General features: G+C 56.5%; 2 protein-coding genes across 5 annotated transcripts in view; both read left to right on the forward strand.

The window, feature by feature from the left end:
* Positions 1-17,488, forward strand: part of Scube1 (signal peptide, CUB domain and EGF like domain containing 1) — a 128,557-nt gene extending 111,069 nt beyond the window's left edge. For 2 of the 4 annotated variants that reach the window (XM_015501751.2, XM_048803020.1), the window contains 8 exons: positions 510-713; positions 3,583-3,744; positions 4,915-5,082; positions 5,976-6,137; positions 7,754-7,951; positions 8,960-9,112; positions 9,483-9,562; positions 12,061-17,488. In XM_015501751.2, coding sequence (XP_015357237.2) covers positions 510-713; positions 3,583-3,744; positions 4,915-5,082; positions 5,976-6,137; positions 7,754-7,951; positions 8,960-9,112; positions 9,483-9,562; positions 12,061-12,213 — 1,280 coding nt within the window. In that variant the 3' untranslated portion in view covers positions 12,214-17,488. The other 2 variants (XM_048803021.1, XM_048803022.1) reach the window with 2 other exon arrangements.
* The window catches only part of Ttll12 (tubulin tyrosine ligase like 12), a 22,802-nt gene continuing 17,408 nt past the window's right edge, over positions 15,343-20,736 (forward strand). Inside the window, exon 1 of the mRNA XM_015501752.2 lies at positions 15,343-15,428. Coding sequence (XP_015357238.1) covers positions 15,343-15,428 — 86 coding nt within the window. The remainder of the gene's footprint in view (positions 15,429-20,736) is intronic.

Consider the following 20,736-nt stretch of genomic DNA (forward strand, 5'->3'; position numbering starts at 1 on the left):
AAAAAAAGTTAATGGGGTAGAAGAGGTGGCAAGGAAAGGCATTCAGGCAGAGGGAATAGAACGGACAAAGGCAGAGAGGTCGGAGGGTAGGGTGTAAGAGGAGGGCAGGGCAGCTGGAGGTGACACTAACAGTGTTGGGGCATTGGGGCTGAGGCTGGCAAGGTGGGCGGAGCCAGACCTCGGGGCATCCTGGATTCAAGACAGAGAGTTGGACACTGCTCTGGGCTCAGTCACAGTCCTCAAGAGTGTCTGAGCTCCCACGCAGTGAGTGGTGCCCTGGATGACATGTGGCAGCGGACACAGGCCTGGTCTGTACTCATATCTGCGTCGGGCCTTGGGCAGATCCTCAGTCTCCCCAACTGCCTGTGGGGACTCGCCCCAGGGCTGCTGTGCAGATGGCTGAGGGGTCCGACAGGCCCACCCGGGGCAGGGTCTGGCACAGGGAGCCTTCTGGAGAAGGTGGAGGCTCACCTGGCCGCGTTACCCTCTCACATGGTCTCTCCCACCAGACACCTGCGAAGCCGATTGTGTGCGGAAGCGAGCCGAGCAGAGCCTGCAGGCCGCCATCAAAACCCTGCGCAAGTCCATCAACCGACAGCAGTTCTACGTGCAGATCTCAGGCACTGAGTACGAGGTGGCCCAGCGCTCAGCCAAGGCCCTGGAGGGGCTAGGGACGTGTGGCACTGGCCAGGTGCTCCAGGACGGCAAATGTGGTGAGTCCCTGCCCGTGGCCACTCAGCCACCAACTTCCTTGTATGTGCAGCCCAAGCGAACCCCAGTGAACACACGGGAGACAGACTCGTGGGGGGACAGGATGCAGAGGCCTGCCCTGGAGAACCGTGGCCCTCGCATCATCTCTGTCATTTAAAGTGCACTCCCTGGTGCAGGGCCCTAAGCCTGCCATCCTCACCACAGTCCTGAAGGACACGGCACAGACGGGGACAGAACATGACGCAAGGCCACGCTGCAGTGACCAGAAAGGCGTCTTAAAGGCTTCCCAGAGAAGGGTGAACTGAGGCCCCTGGGCTGACAAGAAGCCAGGAAGCTGAGTCAGGGTCAGGGAGGGAGGAGTGTGATGGCCACAGTGCCCAGCACCACTAAGGGGTGGTCTGCAGGGAATGGGGAGGCCAGCCCCTAGCCCCCGTGGGCTTTGTCGGGGAGCCTGGAGGCCAGCCAGCCAGGGCAGGTGACCACACCTTGGGGATGGCTTGTGACGAGGGGTGAAGTCAGAGACGGCACTGGGGACCAAGCCGGGGCAAGCAGGAGTTGTACTGTTCTTGTGGGGAAGTAGGCTGTGAGCAAATCAGCCCACCCACAGGCACATGAGGCAGCCATAGACACAGTTCTGGGTTCTGCTGGGATGCCCTAGGCGAGGGACATCCGGGTCCACTCTCTGTGACAGGAAGGCTGATTGGAAGGAGGGTGGATGGGGGAGAGAGGAGGCCATGTAGGGGTGGGGGTCCTGGAACCAGGGCAGGGCAAATGAAGAGTCAGACAATTCCAGGAGTGCTCTGGCGAGTGGGGTTGGGCAGAGAGACTTCCGGGGTGACTCCAGGGCATGGCCACTCAGGTACTCACTGTAGATTTGGGATACTTACAGAGGGCAGTTGGGGAGGTAGAGAGTTCCCACTACAGGGTGCCCTTGAGCCGTCCAGAGGCCTGGCCTGTACTCATATCTGCTTCATGGCCTTGGGCAGATCAGGTCTCTCAGATCCTCAGTCTCCCCATCTGCAGGTGGGTACTCGCCCCAGGGTTGAGGGGTCCGATAGGCCCACCTGGGGCAGGGTGAGTAGATAATCGGACCACAGATCTGAAGCCCAGAGAACAGGCTGGGCCAGGGTGCTGCTGGGAAGCAGGTGGCAGGTGTGCAGCTGTCGCAGGGACTTTGACCCAGACTGCAGTGGGCAGAACTGCTCTGACATGGGACACAGACCAGGGGCTCGGTGACATCACTCTCTTATTTGGAACAACTTACTTGGAAATCATTTCCAGCTTTCAGAAAGCAGAACAGAAACTTCCATTTTCCCTCACCCAAGTCCCCAACTGGGAACATTTTTCAGCATTTGTGGGAGGGTGGGGTGTAGGGTTCCCCATCCAGCTCATGCACCCCATTGCAACTCCGCCACCCTTCCAACAGCGTCCCTCTTCTCTCTCTGGTCCGAGCTCCTACCAGGAATGAGTGTCACTCTCCTGTTGCGCTTCTTCAGGCCCCTGAGCTCTGGGGCAGCCCCCTTGCTGGCCTCTCTGGGCCCAGGCACACCCTCGTTCAGTATGCCCACCGGCTGTTCCTCACCAGCTGGAGGCCTGTGTCTGCAGGACAACCACAGCCCCGAGGCCAGCTGTCCTGCCTGTCAGCAGGTACAGAGAGGCCTCAGCTCCTCTCTGGTGGCTGAGGAGTGTTTTCTGGGGACAGATGCTGAGTTGATTCCTGATGCTCCTTTGACTCCACCACCCCAGCTTCCTATGACCCCCAGCAAATCTCCCACCTGGTGGTGGCTGCCGCTGGGCTGTCCTGTCTGCGTTTCAGAGTTAGAGTCTCCTGTAAGGAAGAGCTCTGCCCTGCCCTGTCTGTGTGTCTGTCAGCAGGGGCCCAGAGAGTCCCCTAGTCCACACTGAGTTGTAATCCCTTCCAGCACCACTTAGGTCAGTGCTAATGCTCAGACTGTCCCCATTATGCACTGAGCACCCCTAAACTGGCCCCCATGTCCTTCTGACTGGCCCCCGTCGCTCTGTGAGGCCTCCTGTCCTTTTTCGTGTCACAAGATGTGTGGGACTTCATTTGTACCTCCCTGCCTGAGCCTGGAACCAGCCAAATCCCCAGCTCCTGTGAGAGGAGAGGGACATGCAGAGACCAGCCCCTAGAGCGCTCATTGCTGAGGGAGCAGCATTGCCACAGGCCCTCCCATGAGGGCACTGGAAAGTGTAGGCATGTCGCACCGGCTCCTCCCCAGGTGTGTGTCTGAGAGAACACCTCACGCTGTGCAGTCTGCCCGTTGAAGCCCCGGGCTCTCTCCGTCCCTCACAGCCTGTGTGGGAACACCTTGTCAGCTGTGGAGACATGGCTTCCTTTCCCCTTAACTTACCCGCCTCAGTTTCCTTATTTCCTCACATTTTCCTGCTGGCCCAACACCGCCCATCACGTAGACTGTCCCTTCAGCCTCTGTCCAGGCCCCTGGCCCATGCCCGTGTGCAGTTTTCAAGGCTCCACTGCCCATCCTTGGGGCCAGATCCTCCTGCAGCAGGAAAAGGAGAGACCGGGAGCTTGGATTGGGGTGAAGTGGCTTGGGTGTCCAGCTGAAGAGCCCCAGGAGGCAGCTGGTGACAGGTTAAGTGGGTGGAGGACAGGACGTGGAGGGGAGAAAGAGCAGGGCTGCAGGGGCCTGTGGAGCACTGTGGAGGGGCCACCTCGGGGAGAGGAGACCAGGGCCTCAAGGGTCCTCGTAGATGGCTGCCACCCAGATCCTGTCCCCAGCTCCTCTGGGATGAGGCTGGGCCCGCTGGGCCATTCCAGTCTGCTAGGGGAGAGGCGGCCCCAGCCCTCTGCCGCTGTCCCCCAGCAGCCTCTCCACTCTGCCTCTGCAGTGACCTGTGGGCCTGGCACCTACTTCAGCGGCGAGCAGGGCCAGTGTGTGCTGTGTGTGTCGGGGACCTACCAGGACATGGAAGGCCAGCTCAGCTGCGCGCCATGTCCCAGCAGTGACGGGCTTGGTCTGGCTGGTGCCCACAACGTATCTGAATGTGGAGGCAAGTGCAGGCCCATGTGGAAGGGGAGCTGGTGGGGAGGGGCACAGGCAGGGCCCTCCTGCCTCCCAAGGCTCCCAAAGCAAAGGTGGCTGCCATGTGCGGCCACAGAGCCTGGCATTGGCTGCAGTTCATTGTCATCCCAAAGTGGCTCAGTTTCCACACAGGTACCCCCACGAAGGACGTGGGGCTATGAGGGGTCCGCTCCTGGAGGCCCCTGGAGTCCTGAGCTCTGCATGCCACATCACTGCACCGTGTAGCCCACAGAGCACGCCAGTGTGCAGACACGTTGTCCTCACAGACAAGGTGTGGTCATAAAGGGACAACCTAAGTGCTTTATGGTTGACCCAGCACTGGGCCTCCTGGGGACAGTCATCAACAAGTCACCAAGTGAACCACGTACTTTTGTGAGCAGGGACTTTGCACAAAGAGTGCTAAACCTTACCCTAAGCTGATTGAGATGGCACTTTTTACTTAGCCTGTGCCGTTGGTTTGTGGAGATGGTCTCCATTGGCTACCCCCACTTGGCCCCGTTTATGCAACAAGTCAGTCTCCCTGTTGGTCTCTCCCGGGGCTCAGCTGGAGGGTATGCAGGAAAAGCATGCACATGACAAGGCAGTGCCGTGAGGGTGGGCGAGTGGACACTCAGGGGAGTGGAGACCTCTGCCTTCTCTCAGGGTCAGAACAGCCCAAGTCCTAGCCCAAGGCTCTGCAGGCTGCCAGCTGCTCTGGCCCACTGCCCCTCCAGAAGGGTGGTGCCCCCACCTGGCGGGTAGTGACTTAGAGCACAAGGTGGCCACAGGTGGGAGACTCATCACTTGGTTAGGACCTGGGCCAGGAGGACACATGAGACATGAGGCCTGCCCCCTGGGGAGAGGCCTTTGAAAGAAACCCCCTCACCTGGGGTTCCCACTTCCCAGCTCAGCAGGGTCACTGCCCTTTTGCCCCCAGCCCTTCCCGCTGTGGGAGAAGCAAAGGTGGCCTGGCAGGCCACACCGGGAACACTGCCAGCATCCAGACCAAGCCTCCCACCACCAGGGCTGTCTTGCTGTCCCCTACCCCACCCCAGGTGCCTTCTCCTGGGGTAAGCGAGACTAAGATCAGGGCCTTGGGCCACTCATGGCCCAGCCCCAGTAGCGCCCTCCCACCTGAGCCTTGACCTCTGACTTCCAGGCCAGTGCTCTCCAGGCTTCTTCTCAGCAGACGGCTTCCAGCCCTGCCAGGCCTGCCCCATGGGCACGTACCAGCCTGAGCCTGGGCGCACCGGCTGCTTCCCCTGTGGAGGGGGGCTGCTCACCAAGCTGGAGGGCGCCACCTCCTTCCAAGACTGCGAGGCCAAAGGTGAGCAGGCCCCACCGCCCCCAGCTGCACTGCTCAGGGACACTTTCCCCAGAAGCCCTCATCTCCTTGGCATGGCCAAATCAGAGGAGTAGCCTGGAGACACCAGGCATGGACATGGTGACGAGCACTGTGCCATGATTAGGACAGGTTGCGAGCCTGCTGAGCACCAGCACCTCAGGCACTGGGAGGCTCCTGGGAACCTCTGAGCCATGTCTGGAAGGAAGATGGGAGGACCAGGAGGTGGCAGGGGCTGGACCAGAGCAGACACCTTCACCAGCCCCTTCAGGGCCATCCTGCTGGGTGTCCGCCACTCCCCTCCTTTGTCCAGCCTGCCTGTCCCCCCAGCAGATGAGCCTGCTTCCTGTTCCTCAAGCCCCCTCATATCTGTCAGGTATCTGTGCTGCCAGCACAGGCCGGTGGCCCGGGGCTCACTCCCAGTCCCACAGAGTCTGCCATATATCCAGATGGTCCCCTCTGAGGACCTGCTGTTCTGAGGAGCAGCTTCTCCCCTGGGCCCTGCCCTCCGGCCTCCCCTTCCTCCCCGTGCCCTCACCTGTGGAATGACAAGGTACAGCCTTGCTCCCTCCCCTTCCTCTTCTGGCTTCTGCCCTGAACCCCTTCAGTCACACTGTTACCCCACGACTCCCCAAAAGTTGCTCCCTTCACAGTGGCCTACACGTCCCTGTGTTGCTGGAGCCCATGGGTGTCCTCAGTCTGTGTCTGACATGGGCCCCTCCTAAGCCATTCAGTCCTGGCCGTGTCCTCCCACCTGTCCCCTCATGGTAAAGAGGCGGCACTGGGTGGGAGAGGGCCTTGAGCTCTGTCTGAGCTGCACCTCAGGAGCAGGGGAGGCCTGGCCTTGCCACTAGCACCCCTGCCACATGTCTCTGCAGTGCACTGCTCCCCTGGCCACCACTACAACACCACCACACACCGGTGCATCCGCTGTCCTGTGGGCACCTACCAGCCTGAGTTTGGCCAGAACCACTGCATCACCTGTCCAGGCAACACCAGCACGGACTTCGATGGCTCCACCAATGTCACACACTGCAAAAGTAGGTGCCTCTCTTCCCTCTCCAGGGAGCAGGGGTGCTGGGCAGGGCCCAGGAGGTCGGGGAGGCAGGGCGACAGCTGATCTCCCACTGCCTGACTGAGGGTGCTGGTTCCTGTCTACCACCTCTACTGGGGGACAGGGGTGCCTTTGTGAACCCTACGTCCTTCTTGAGCTCAGTGGCAAGGAGGGGAGGCCCTGTCTTAGCCCCCTCTGCAAGCAGTATGGCGGCACCGAAGTTTACCAGTTCCCTCTACTCACCAGCCATAGCCCAAGTCTCGGCCCAAGCCAGGCCCTGCTCTGATTTCTGGGTCCTGGGGAGAAAGAAACCCATGTTAAGGGGCAGCTGCAAGGCGGTTGGGACAGCAGGCAAGTGCCAGCCCTGCAGCCCCAAAGGCTTGTGCCTCTTAGGCCAAGTGGACATCCAGCTGAGGCCTGAGAGCAGCAGGACGCAGGGACCTAGGTGTGGACAGTCATGAAAGGGCTGGAGGAGGGCCATACAGGCTTCGTGGTGCCCAAGAGTCTCAAGTCAGAGAAAAGCGGTCATCTTAGACAGTCTGGGAAAAGAGGGGCTCCGGCCAGCCCCTTGCCCAGTAGGTCTTAGGGGGTAACAAAAAGGACACCATATCATTTTAAGTATTTTAAATTCATTTTTTCAGAGTTTCTGGTTTTCCCCTCTCCTGGTCAGTTTTAGTTCATTGTCCCTCCGGCCATGTTGGGAACTGCCTGAAAGCCGGTGAAGGGGTTAGCTAGAGGGGGCAGTGGTCTCCGTCCAGGCTTCCCAGGCTGAAGAGCAAGGCAGAGGAGGAGCTTTGCAGAGGCAGGGCTTAAACATCCTCATAGGTGAACACGGTGAAGCCAGGAGAGAGGGAAGCTTCTAGAACGCTGGTAGGGAAATGAAATGTTCCCCAGAAGTTTTGAAGTGAGAAAAATTTTTAAATGAGAATGCAAAGGAATTTTATAAACATTTAATATTTACTTTCAATTCTTTTTACAGAGCTAAGGCCATTTCCTTATTAATTAAAGGCTAGGAACAATTTGGCTCATAAAAATGTCAGGTTCAGCTTCTTCAAGGATGTACAGTTTAATTAAAAAGGAGACAGAAGGAACACGATTCCTTTCCTCCCTTTGTGGACCGCTCGCTCCTCCTGCTCTGTGAGAAGGGAGACCGTGTGGCACTGGCATGCTCAGTGAGGCTCACCAGGTGAATAACCAGAGAGAGGTGCCCAGGGGCCTCACTGTACATTCACACCAGACCTGGCTGGGCCAGCCAGGGGGGCTGCCAGTCTCCAGGGGCACAAAATGGCCCGTCTGAGTGGCCAGTGACATGATCAGGCCCAGACACAGAAACAGGATGGGCCTGGCCAGGCGGGTCCGCCCCCTAGGTATCTGCTCGGGCTCAGAGAACCTACAAGAGCAACTGGGGACCTGCCCTCTAGCTGAGGGGATAGCCCAGGCAGGGCTCCCACTAGAGGTCATCTCAGGGCCTGGCAGCTGACACAGGAGGACTGGGTGGAGGCTGGGCAGAGGAGGGGACAGGAACACTTGCCTGAGGGCCCAGGAGGCCAAGACACCCAGCAGGCCAAGCCTGACCAGGCCCTGTGGCCATGGTGCCCACAGACCAGCACTGTGGTGGTGAGCTTGGTGACTACACGGGCTACATAGAGTCCCCCAACTACCCTGGAGACTACCCGGCCAATGCTGAGTGTGTGTGGCACATCGCACCGCCCCCCAAGCGCAGGATCCTCATTGTGGTCCCCGAGATCTTCCTGCCCATCGAGGATGAGTGCGGTGATGTCCTGGTCATGAGGAAGAGTGGTAGGTACTGGCCTCGGGATGGGGATGGCAGGGCCACACAGCCTCAGTCCACGTTCATGCCCACCTTAGTACAGCCTCACCAGGAACAGGAAGGAGGGCCCAGGCTCTGAGAGCAGGTCACTTGGGGTTCCGGGAGGCAGGTGGGGACCCACTGGGATCTGGCCGCCAGAGCTGAGCTGTGCAGAGCTCTGTGAGAAGGCCGTAGGGCCAGGGAGAAAGGCCAGGAACCACACAGGCCCAGAGCACGCCCTCGTTCAGGCCTGACTATCTCTGGTCATAGAGGCAGGCCACAAGAGGCGAAGGAGGACGCAGGAGGGAGCCGAGGGGTTTGCTCAGTGCCACGTTCTGTGTGAGCTTTAGCACCATGCACACACTGCCTGCGTCTGCCAGGAGTCTGACCGCCCTAATATGCAAGTGGGGCTGTGGCTAGAAAGGGCAAGGGGCCTGCCCAGGGTCCCTGAGCAGGTCAGAACCCAGCCAGGAACCACCTGCCCCACCCATTCCCATCACCAGCCCCAGGGCCCCCACCCACATCCTTCTTTCCACTGTCCACCCACAGGGCTGAGCTCCAGGGGCAGCCTCTCCTGTATCAGGGGCACCTCAGGAAGAATACCCAGGGAGCAGTGAGGAGGTGGGCACCCCAGGGGACAGCAGGTCCACCCCTCCTTGTTCACTCACAGGAGCCCCTGGCTCCTCTCCCACGGCCTGCCTGAGTGCACCCCCCATTCCTGACTGCTGGGCACAGGCGTGAGCTCCGTCATGGGGGAGCAATTGGCTGGAGGAAGACGGAGCCCCAGCACAGGGGGCTGCACGCAGGGGTCCACCAGAACTCCAGGGGCAGAGGGCAGCGAAGGGCAGAGGGAACCAGACGAATCTAGAGGGTGCATTTGGGCAATGGGCACTAGGGCCCTGGCAGCCAGCTGGGTTGGGGAGGTAAGCAACCTGTAGCAGGAGGAAGGGTCAGTGAGGAGCATGGCTGGGGCACCTCAGTGAGGGCGTCTCCCCCAGCCTCGCCCACATCCATCACCACCTACGAGACCTGCCAGACCTATGAGAGGCCTATCGCCTTCACCTCCCGCTCCCGGAAGCTCTGGATCCAGTTCAAGTCCAACGAAGGCAACAGTGGCAAAGGGTTCCAAGTGCCCTACGTCACCTACGATGGTAAGGCACCACTCATCATGGCCCGCTGGGTGCCAGGAGTGGAGACAGCCTCACGCCCCAGCCTGTGGCAGGGCACAGACCCAGGACCAGCATGCCCCAGGGGCCCCCGCTGCAGACAGGCCTCAGGGTGTGGGGGTGCAGATGAGGACACTGCTGTCTGCAGGCGGAGGTGGAGGCACTGCCCACGGGAGGACAAGGCTAACCAGGGCAGCCAAGCCGCCATGACAGTACAGGAAGGGACCCGATGCGAAGGCCAGGGGCAGCATCCAGCACTCGCCGACAACCCGAGGCTGGAGCCAGGGAGGGCAGAGGCGGGGATGTGAGGGTCTCAAGTTCCGGCCTTCCCCTCCCTTGCTGACCCGCTTCCCAGAGGACTACCAGCAGCTGATAGAAGACATCGTGCGCGACGGGCGGCTGTACGCCTCGGAGAATCACCAGGAAATTCTGAAAGTGAGTTTATTGGAAGGGAATCCACATGATTCTGGGAGAGTGGCCTGGGCCGTCCCTGCCCCCACCCTGGCCCCTGGAGAAGTGAGACAGAGGGTGTGGCAGGGGAGGAGGCGGAGGGCCTGGGTCTGGTATGTCTGTCCCCTCAGACCAAGAGGCTAAACCAAGCTGGCTCCTGAGGAGATGGGGACCAGGACCCGGGGACGAGGCTTTGAGCAGGTTCCTTGCCTGGCAGCCTCAGCTCTGCCTTCCTCGTCTGGGAGAGGAGGGTAGTTGGACAGGGTGACATCATAGAATCTGGAACCCACTCATGCTGCTGTCACTCCTGTCATTGGGACCGAACCCCTCCATGTCCTCTGTGGCCTCGAGAGGCAGAGCCACATTCCCACAGAGGGGAGGCTGCAGCTGTCTCAGTAGGCACTGGCCAGAGGCCCAGGGACCCAGTTCTTCCGGAGTAAGGCCAGACCTGGGGATCTGCTTGGGCTGGTGTCAAGGACAAGAGTGGGGCTGGGGCCACATCCACCTGGCTGACCCTCGTCAGGTATCACTTGACTGAGATAGAGAGTGGTCTGCATAGTTGGGTAGTCACCTCGAGACTTCCAGGCCCTTGCCTGGTGACCCTCGAGCTCATAGTAGGTGCTTTGTCAGTCATGTAGCTTGCTTTTAGCTGCTGCTCTCAGGCTCCTAATGTCCTCCTCAGGCCACCTCTCTGTCTAGACAGAAACCAGAGAGCCACCCTGGCCCCTCCACAGCCTGTCTGGCCGATAGCACCCAACTCACTCCTCACCCTGCTGTAGCCCAGCTGCCACCTCAGCACCCCTGCAGCTGGGAGCACCCTTCCAGAACTCAGAGTGTCCCGACACTGCTCTTAGGACATGGGGGCCCACCCCTCAGGACCACCTGCCTGTTCTCGCTGCACTCTCTGCCCAGGGCTCCCCAAGTTGATCTCCCCTGCCTCTCCTCAGTGAATGTCCACCGTCCCCCTGCTCTGTGCCGAGGTGCCTGTCCTCTGGGCAGCCTTCCTGGACCTCCCTGATTGGACCCCACATGTGTCACAGACCCTCAGAGTCCCACGTGCCACTCCTTCACAGCCCCTGTGAGGACTGCACCTTGGATCTGTTTCATGACTATGTGGTCCCGGGCTCCCATGCCCCACAGCTGGTGCCCAGCATGAAGCCCTGAGGCAGAGGAGCAACGCCAAGGGTGCTGTTCCTCAAGGGCAGCAGTGCACGTAGGAAGGACCTGTGGTGCGTGTGTGTGAGCGAGGTGCCGTGTGCGTGGCAAGTTGTGTGCACGTGTGTACGTGTGGTTGTGTGAGAAGGGTTAGAGTGTGTCTGAACAGGTCAAACCCAGCAGCAGGCGTGGCCAGAGGCAGTAAGCTGACGACCTTCCAGGCCCAGAAGCGGGAGGTCACCATTTGTGGAGGCCTTGCAGAAAAAACCAGGCTACAGGCCTCTGCCAAGAGCCCACCGCTGGGCCTGCCCTCCAGAATACCCCAGCCAAGTCTCAGTCCACCCCTCAGTGCTTCCTTCTGGGGGGCCCATGATGGCATCAGGTGGTAGATTGTGCATGCTCCTCCAGAGGCCACTCAGGGAGGAGGAGCCAGGTGCCACCTGCACCCACACTGGAGAGCTGTCCTGAGCCCTTCTGTAGCCAGGCTCTGCTGGGGGCCACACTCTACGTCTTCACTGCAGCCCTCAGAGTGGGGGTCCTGACCCTGCTGTCCAGGGGCCTCCTCGAGATGTAGAGCTGCCGAGGGCTTTCCAGGGTCGAGGAGCTAGTGACCAGGAAACTGCAAGCTCAAGGTGCGGCTGTGGCTGCGAAGCCTTGCTCGGTCCTCAGCACGCTCTGGTTTTCAGAGTGTTATATTACCAACAGATGCTCTTAATAAAAGCATTCACGCCAGTAGGCTACTAAAAAAACAGCCACATGGGGCTGGGGATGTGGCTCAGAGGTAGAGCACTCGCCTAGCATGCGTTAGGCACTGGGTTTGATCCTCAGCATCACATAAAAAATAAATAAATAAATAAAGATATTGTGTCCACCTATAACTAAAAAGCAAATATTAAAAAAAAAAAAAAAAAACAGAGCTACATGGGGCTGGGGATGTGGCTCAATGACAGAGCACTTGCCCAGTGGGCACTAGGGCCCAGGTTCCCTCTCCAGCACTACAAAAAAAACTATTAAAAAATGTAAAAATGGGGGGCTGGGGATGTGGCTCAGCGGTACAGCACTTGCTTAACACGTGCGAGGCCCTGGGTTCTATTCTCAGCACCATATATAAATAAATAAAACAAGGTTATTGTGTCCAACTATAACTAAATAAATATAAAACCAAATGTTAAAAGGAAAGAAAAAAATACAATTACACTGTTAAACCCAAAGGACTATCTGTAGTAAGCGATTTGGGGGATCCTGAAACCCTGCTCCCCATCCCTTCCAGGCCCCCAGTGGAATGCCCTGGCCCCACCTCATGCACTTCATCTCGCCATGTCTTGCAGGACAAGAAGCTGATCAAGGCGCTCTTCGACGTGCTGGCACACCCGCAGAACTACTTCAAGTACACAGCCCAGGAGTCCAAGGAGATGTTCCCCCGGTCCTTCATCAAACTGCTACGTTCCAAAGTGTCCCGATTCCTGCGGCCCTACAAATAACACTCAGAGCTGTCCTGCTCGGGGATGGCCAGGGAGCCAAGGAAGAAGAGCTCCTTCCCTCTGTCGTGGGGCTGAAAGGCAGCTCTGTGGGCCACCTCGTTGCCTGGGGAAGCCCATGATGCGTGCACTTCAGGAAGGCCACCAGCCCCTGGAGGGCCAAGGCTGAGCTGGGCCCCCATGGGACACTGCTTCTAAAGCCTTTTGCCCTTTGCCTCTCATCCCCAGACACCAGTAGTGCTTCCCCTGAGCCGGCTCTGGCGCACGCTGCCTGGCCAGGACACGCCGAGGGCACCAGAGAGCATGCGCTTCTGCCTGATGCTGTGGGAGAGAGGAGAGTGGCACCCTCCCGGTGGCTCTGTGAGCTTGGCCCCTGTCACCCACAGGAAGCCAGCAGAGAAGGAAGGACATGTGGAGGCACCATCTCTGAGGTGACAAGCCTGTGTCAGCACTTGTAGGGCTACTACACTGCCAACTCCTCCAGCCAGGATCGCAGGACATGGTGCCATGTCATTGGGCTCTAAGGACTCTGTGACAGATGGAAGAGAGCTGCTGAGGGAGGAGTGGAGGTCTTCACCAGCCCTGCTAGAACGGCTGATGAAGTGCTGTATACATATGTATAAATATAAATACAAATATATCTATATATATACACACACTTCTATTTGTGGGTACTGTAGGGGTGCTCTCTTCAGCAGCTGTAAACACTCAGTGCCACTACTGTCCCCCCAGCACTCACCTGTGTGGGAGATAGGAGCTGCCGGGCAGGTGCAGCATAGGCTGGCCCTGGACACCTTGTGAATATGAACTTAGGGAACTGAGCTCCCATGCTGGATTGGAGGGTTGGCCCTGTCCCAGTCCCTTCACAGTGACATCACTGCCCTCAGGACACAGTGGAAGGCAGACTCCCCTTGGGCCCCTGAATAAGGGGTGTAAGTATCCAGCCATAAACTTAGGAAGGGGCCTGTGGCCATGACCTTGGGGTCTGAAGTGTGCCTGCATGTCACCAAGAAATAAGGCTGTGAGGCCTGAGGCCTACCCAAGAGGAGGTGGCCCAGAGGCAGAGGCGGCCTGAGGCAGAGGTGGCCTGGGTCACAAGGCCTGGCTTCAGTGCAGCTCCCCCGTGGGCCTGCCGCCTCCCTCTCAGAGTCTCCTCAAGGCTGCCTTCGTCCCACCAGCCAGGAAGCCAGAGCCCAGGATGGAGCCAGCTGAGACCTCACACACCCAGGGTCTGCGAAGCCTCAGACCGCCTGCTGCCAGCAAGAGGACGAGCAGAGGGAATGTTCTATATTATTCAGGTTAACAAACTTTAAAATTCCCAGGAACATGGGAGCATCTTACAATGAACTCCAACTACCGATGCCAAGTGGCCTCAGGTCTCCTGATCCCCAGCCCAGCCTGGCGGGTGAGAGGTGAGCAGTTTGAGAAACACACGTGAAACATAGGACTGTGGACACACAGGCCAGCAAGCAAAGTCTCAAGATCCATGGCTGGTGACAGGCAGCAGGGCATGGCCCCTCCTCCAGGCCATAACAGGGCTTGGGATACAGGCGTGAGTGGCCCTTACCCTCGCTGCAGAGCTGGGTGCCCAGCTGTACTGACCCTGCTTTCGGCGCCATCTCTCAAGTCCAGCTCGGGTTTGTGGAGAGCAGCAGACAGGTCAGGGTCAACAGCACTGCTGGGGACTGCACCACCCCCGGCTGGCCACCGTCCCTGCAGATCAGCCTTGGTTTCCAGAAAGAAGCCTCCCTCCCTTTGTCAGGCCATCAGTCACCCCCAGAAGTGAGAGACAGATGCCCTAGGAAGGGCACAGAGAAGGGTCTGCCTCTTTACTGGGTTCTCTAGGAAAATGGGACCAACAGCGTGTGCACATGGACATAGTAAAGGGGACTTATTATGGGAGATCAGAGATCATGGAGGTGGCCTCAAAGTTCCGTGAGGTGCTCTCTGCAAGCCAGAGAGCCAAGAGAGCCCTCGGTGGGATGCAGGCTGAGCACAAAGCCTGAGAAGCTGTGAGCAGGGACAGTCCTGGAGTCTGAGGCCCAAGAACCAGGAGCACCAGTGTTGGGGACCAAAGAAGAAGGACACCCAGCTCCAAGAAAGCAAATTGTGCCCTTCCCCCACCTCTTTGTCCTGTTGGAGCCCTGGGACCATCAGAAAATGCCACCCACACTGGACAGGGCCTGATTGGCTCAGCCCTCTGATAACAGGCTGATCTCTTCTGGTCACACCCAACAGTCAGACCACCAAGAGCACTTATGGTTATCTGGAATCAACCTAGCACAGTCAAGTTGCCACATAAAATTAACCACTGCACTTCTTAAAGGGTTTCCTCCTTTAATTCTCTCAAAAACCAGAGAGAACAAGAAAGAGCTCTTCAGATCCCCTGAGTTCTTCCTGCAGATGCAGAGTCACAGAGACAGGCAGCAGGGCATGGCCCCTCCTCCAGGCCACAACAGGGCTTGGGATGCAGGTGTGAGTGGCCCTTACCCACGTTGCAGAGCTGGGTGCCCAGCTGTACTGACCCTGCTTTTGGTGCCATCTCTCCTCAAGTCCAGCTCGGGTTTGTGGAGAACAGCAGACAGGTCAGGGTCCACTGACCAGCCCTCCTGGGGACTGCACCACCCCTGGCTGGCCACCGTCCCTGATCAGCCTTGGTTTCCAGAAAGAAGCCTCCCACATGCCCACTAGGCTGCCCCCCACATCCTCTCATGTCCCGTGGCTCTCACTACCACTGTGGCCACATCGTGCCCAGTGACCCCAGGGCAGAGCAGGACAGGGGCAATACAGAACCCTCTTTCTTCTCTTATTGTCAAGCCCATTTTTAGCTCTTATCCCACAAAAGAGGACTTGAGGACCAGGTAGTCAGCAGCCCCAGTTTACTAGCTGCCCTCACAGGCCACCACCCTGGCCTCCCTCTCACTGCCACCCTTCACCATCTGGATGTCTTGAAGTCCAAGTAGGGTCTGCCCTGTCTCTCCACACCAGCCTCACCCTGGGAAACTCTGGGTCCCAGCTGTTAAACCCAAAGCCAACCCTGGTCCTCAGGGCCTGGTACTCCCAGGGGACCTTCCAGGATGTCAGGCCCATCTCCTTGAGTTCACACGTTGCAGCCAGAGGCAGATCGGCTACATGGCGACCGCTGCACTTGCTTCATGCTTCATGGTGGAGGTACAGGGGAGACGTGGGCACGAGGACTGGGCCCAAGCAGGGCAGACGTATGCTCTAAGGCCTGAAGAAGGACGGAAGCTAAGGACAGGGTGCGGATCCTCTCGCACTGTCGTGGAGAAGCCAGCACGGCCCATGCCCGGGCTCTGGCCTTGAGCAACCTCAGATCCTGCTTCAGTGGCCATTTAGTAAATTCCCAACAGCCACACTGTCCCCTGTGCTTCCAAGGAACAGGACCCACGAACAGCTTCTGGAAGCAAAAGCTCTGCCACTCGGACAGGAAGTGCAGACTATTGGAGCCAGAGTACCAGTGGGTGGTCAGTGACACTCGAGAAGAAAGTGCGACTCCGGTGTCTCCACCTGCCCAGCACAAACCAGGTACGAGTAAGCTGGGTCCTGTGGCAAGCACTGCCTGAGCACCTGCTGTGTGCTGGCCTCCTAGGCAGACAGGGAGCCAGAGCGCTGCCACAGACGCAGGGGCGGCAGCCTGCCTGGACGCCTCTACCCCACGTCACCACTGGCCTCGCCCACACAGTCCTGACCTGCGGAGAGAGGGGACTTTCTTTTCTCCCAGGGGCGCCAGATACCACACCTCCTCCTGGAAAGTTTGATCAGCCTGGCAAACTGCATTTTATAGCAAGACCCCTTAGCTTGACCAAAGACACTCATGGTGGCAGCCCAGCCCTTCCAACCAAGGTGACAACACCCAACTGAGGTCATTCAGAGCAAAGGCCAGAGGACTTAGAAAATGCCTGGAACACTTTGAAACCAGCAAGCGGTCTCTTGGAAAGGCAGGTGTGGAGGTCATCCTCAGAGCCCAGCTGACTTGGGTGTGGCCTGCACCGCCTCCCAACACCCTGCTCAAGCAGCCCCTGTAGAGCGGACCCTGCTTCCCCACAGCCCCCCACACCAGCGTGGCAGCTCCTGCGCGGGTCCTTTGAAATCATCTGTACACCCAGCCTCAACCGGAAGAAATGATGGGGGCACAGTGAACTTTCACTCGGGGGCTGCTACATCCAGATGCTGAGCCCAACAACGCTCTTCCTTCCACAGAGACTATCCCTTCAGCCCTGCAAGGTTGGCGGGGCGCAACCTGTTCCCCGGTGTGGGACATTAGGACTCTGGGAGACCAAGTGACACACCCAGGATGAAGAGTCAGAGGTTTATGCAGCTGGAAGTCAAACCCAAGCCTATGGAAGCCAAGCCCACCCAGTGCAGGAAATGTCTCTGCAAAATGTTGGCTGAGCCGGGTGCAGTGGCGCACGCCTGTCATCCCAGCAGCTCGAGAGGCTGAGACAGGAGGATCACGAGTTCAAAGCAAGGCGTTAAGCAACTCAGTGAGACCCTGTCTCTAAATAAAATACAAAATAGGGCTGGGGGGTGTGGCTCAGTGATCGAATGCCCCTGAGTTCAATTCCCATTGTGTGTGTTGGCTGAGCTGAATATTACAGATTGGAACCTCAGCTGAGTCAGCCAGGCAGCAGGGAGTTGGGGACACGAAGGGTGGAGAGGATAGCACAAGCAGGCAGGGTAGCCTTGACCTCAGTTCCCTCCCTTCTTACCAAGCACTGAGCACTCACTCAGAGAGAGGCCAGACTTTGTCTCCTCTTGGGGAGGGGACAGGCACTCACCATTCACACGCAAGTTGGCACCATGCCCTAACCTGCCACAGGTGCCCATCCTGCTCTCAGGGAGGCAGTGGCAGACCTGGAGGCCCCCAGGTGGCTCAGGAGAGCACCGCTATGCCTCAGCAGAGCCCTGTACAGAGCAAGAGGAGAGAGCAACTGGCCAGGAGGAGTTTGTTTCAGTCTGAAGGCCAAGGACACCTGCAGGGAGGCCCAGACACTGAGCAGCCGGGCCACAGCGCTCCGGAAACAGACCACAGAGGCTGCACTCTGCCCATTCCTTCTCCTTGAGCCTGTGAAGGTGCCTTCCAGGACAGGCCCTTGGCAACAATCCACTGTGAGGGTGACAGATACCGTCACAGCCACCGTGTCCTTTTAATTGCCTCAAGTATTCAAAGCTGTGTTTTCTCCACCCTATTCTCTCATATGCATGTAATAAATGTTTGTGAAAATCACTTTAATAATAAACAAAAAATAAACCTAAATGTTGCTCTTTTCTCTTATCCACTGGAGGCCACCATAGTGGGGGTGGGGAGAAGCAACTGGAATCAGGAAAATACTAAGAAATTGCATGGCTCTGTTGACAGCTGGAAGTAAAGGGGCTCCAATGTCCTCCCCGGGCAAAGCAAGGGCTGGAGCCTGCATGTGGGGAAGCAGAGGGCGCCCCACAGCCGTGTTCGTGCTCCTAAATGAACTACCAGGAAGTAAAATGTCCGTCTCAAATCCATTTCCCCTCCTAACTTACATTTTGCTCTCTTATACAGAGGCTTTAATCCAGAAGCCACAATCACCATGAGCCTCGGGGAATCTGAGCTCCCCCAGAATAGATGCCCAATGCTGTGCGTGCACCTCTCTGAGACTATGGCCCATGGCTTTCACCAGAATCTAGAAGAAATCCAGAATCCCATAAAGGCTGGCAATGACCATGCTCCTCAAAAATAGCCCTCCAGGTGTCACACACTCAACAGGAGAAAAACAGCTTCATAATATAAGTGATAGTTCATTCCTTGGTTTAACAGAATGGTTTAAAGTCTGAGGAGGGATTGGCTGGGGGGTAGAGCACATGCTCAGCATGTGCAAGACCCTGGGTACCTCCGACAGGACTACCAAAAACATTCAAGACTTCTCCATATTCTTCTCTTATTCCCAAAAAAATGGGAAGAAGGGACCTGAACAGGCATTTGCACACCCGTTTTCATTCACACCAGCGTTATTCACAATAGCTAAAGGTAGAAACAGCTCAAGTGTCCATTGACAGATGAATAGATAAACATAATGTGGTCAATCCATACAAAGGAATATCATTCAGCCTTAAAAAGGAATGAAATTCTGACACATGCTACAACATGGGTGAACCTTAAGGAATTGTGTTTACTAGAATAAGCCTGATGCAAAAGGGCAATTACTATATATTCCACTTAAATGCCTAGAGTTGTCAAATTCATAGAGACAGAGTGCAGCCAGGCATGGACGTGCACACCTGTAATCCTGGTGACCCAGGAGGCTGAGGTAGGAGGATGACAAGTTTGAGACCAGACTGGACAACTTAGTGAGACCCTTTCTCAAAATAAAAAATGAAAAGGTCTGGGGGTATGTTAAGTGGTAGAGTGCCCCTGTGTTTAATCACAGTAGCACATAGAATGGTGGTCCCCAGAGGCTGGAGGAGGAGAAAATGGGGGGTTAGTGTTTAATGGGTGCAGATTTTCAGTTGGAGAAAGTTCTACACACAGATGGAAGTAACAGCAGTCTGATAATGTATAATGCCACTGAACTGTATTCTTTTTTAATTGCTAAAATGATAAATTTTATATCACTTCTATTTTACCATCATTAAAAGAAAGTTGCAGGAGGGAGCATTGATGTCCTTCTTTAAGCACACGGCACACCAGACATTTCTACAAAAGACCCCATAAAGACAGGGGCAAAAGGTCAGGCCTCTGCAGACTGGACAATGGGCTGAGACAGCCCAGCCTCGTGAGGTCCTGTGGACGGACCTGATCCCCCAGGTCCCAAAATACAGTGAACCAGATTCCTTATGAGCAGACGGCCGGCTCTTATTCCAGCCTTGCTCCACATGCTGTGGCGACTCAGGGCTTCGCCTCTGGTCAGTGTGGGACCAACCTGTTTCATATTATAGTATTTTTGAACTTCCTCTAAATGCTGAGAGCTTAGTGATCAAATGGAGGCCATTATTGAGAATAGAGCCTGGGAAAACAGAGTAGCCCTTGGGGAATTGAAATGCTAATGTTCCCAAGGCCCAGAGCCAATCCTAAGGAAATGTTAATGAAGCAGCTCCCCAGCAAACCTGAGGTGCTAATCAGAAGGGGCCCCAGGCCTTCCCAGCCCAGATTACTCCTCACCCAAGTGCCCCTCACCTTTTGGGCCTTCCCACCTACATTTCATCACTGCAAGATAACAGAACAAAGGACAGAAATGCAAACGACAGGAATGCGGGAAAGCTGAAAGTAAACCTTAGCTGTAAAAAAGGAAAGACTTCCCCTTGCATGGATTCCACCTCTTGGGTCCCCTTCTTCCTCCAGGGAGAAGTCTTTTCTGCTGTCCTTAATAAAGCTTCTACTTTCCACTCTAAACTTGCTTTTCTGGTGTTATACTTCAGCATTGGGGAAGCAAGGACTCGTCACCGGTAAACAGTGGTAACAAAACTTCCACAAAATGTTGAACTTGACCCTCCAACATGAGGGCCAAAAAGCTCACTAACCACTAATCAGATGATGTAATTCTGATTCGGAAGCACTGCATATACTTCCAAAGTAAGAAATTATTTTAAGAAGACTGCTCTTGAAAACAAATTAACATGTGGAGCTGTGCAAGCAGGTTTACCTTCCATTGTGAATCATGACTATTCATTTAAATCAAATTGCTTTGTCTACAAAATGCACTTCAATGTGGCATTGAAGGTTTATTGTTGTTTTCCTCTGCACCCTCAGCAATTGAAGTTTGGAAGTCTGAGCCTCTGCAGATCAGCCTGAGTCCCACAGTGACACCGAACAAGTCCTCTAAACTGGGGCATTTTGTTTAAAATTAGTTTTTTAAAGAAATTAATTAATTTTTAAAATTTTGAGACAGGATCCGGTTGTTTTCCAGGCTGGTTGAATTTGCCATCCTACTGCCTCCGCCTCCGGAATAGCTGGGATTACGGACGTAGATCACTAAACCTAAGAAACTGAAGCACCCCCAAAATTTCAGGCTTTGAGCTATTTTTAGCAAATAATTATTACAAAGTTCCAAAAACCAATGAGCGTTCAAAGGCGACTGATTTTTAAATGTTTTTAAGTTGCGCTTTATAACATCTCAACGTGTTTGTTTTCGGGTTTCTTTGGTTTGACTTTTTTAAGGTGGTGCTGGGGATCAGACCCGGAACCCATGCCCCCGGCACCTCCTGCACCACGGAGCTTCCTCTCCAGCCAACACCTCAGTTTAGAGGGAAAACACTTCCGACGGCACGCCCAGCTTTAATGGCTCAACTCATCTTCCGAATCCGAATATAAGGAAACTGGGATGGACCACGACTTCTCAGCGCTTAAAATTCAGGGAAATTAAAAGGATCAGAGAACCCCTCCCACCCCGGGGGCTTTGCAAACCTGACCAGTGCGGCCACCGCCCCACCTGCCCCCGCACGGCCGCCCCTTCCGGTTCTGAACGCGAGGGCGCATAATCCAGCCCTCCCGGCATCCCCTGGGGCAGCCGCAGCAGGAGTGAGAAGAGACACGCC

The sequence above is a fragment of the Marmota marmota genome, unplaced genomic scaffold (genome assembly GCF_001458135.2).
Source record: "Marmota marmota marmota unplaced genomic scaffold, marMar, whole genome shotgun sequence".
NCBI lineage: Eukaryota > Metazoa > Chordata > Mammalia > Rodentia > Sciuridae > Marmota > Marmota marmota.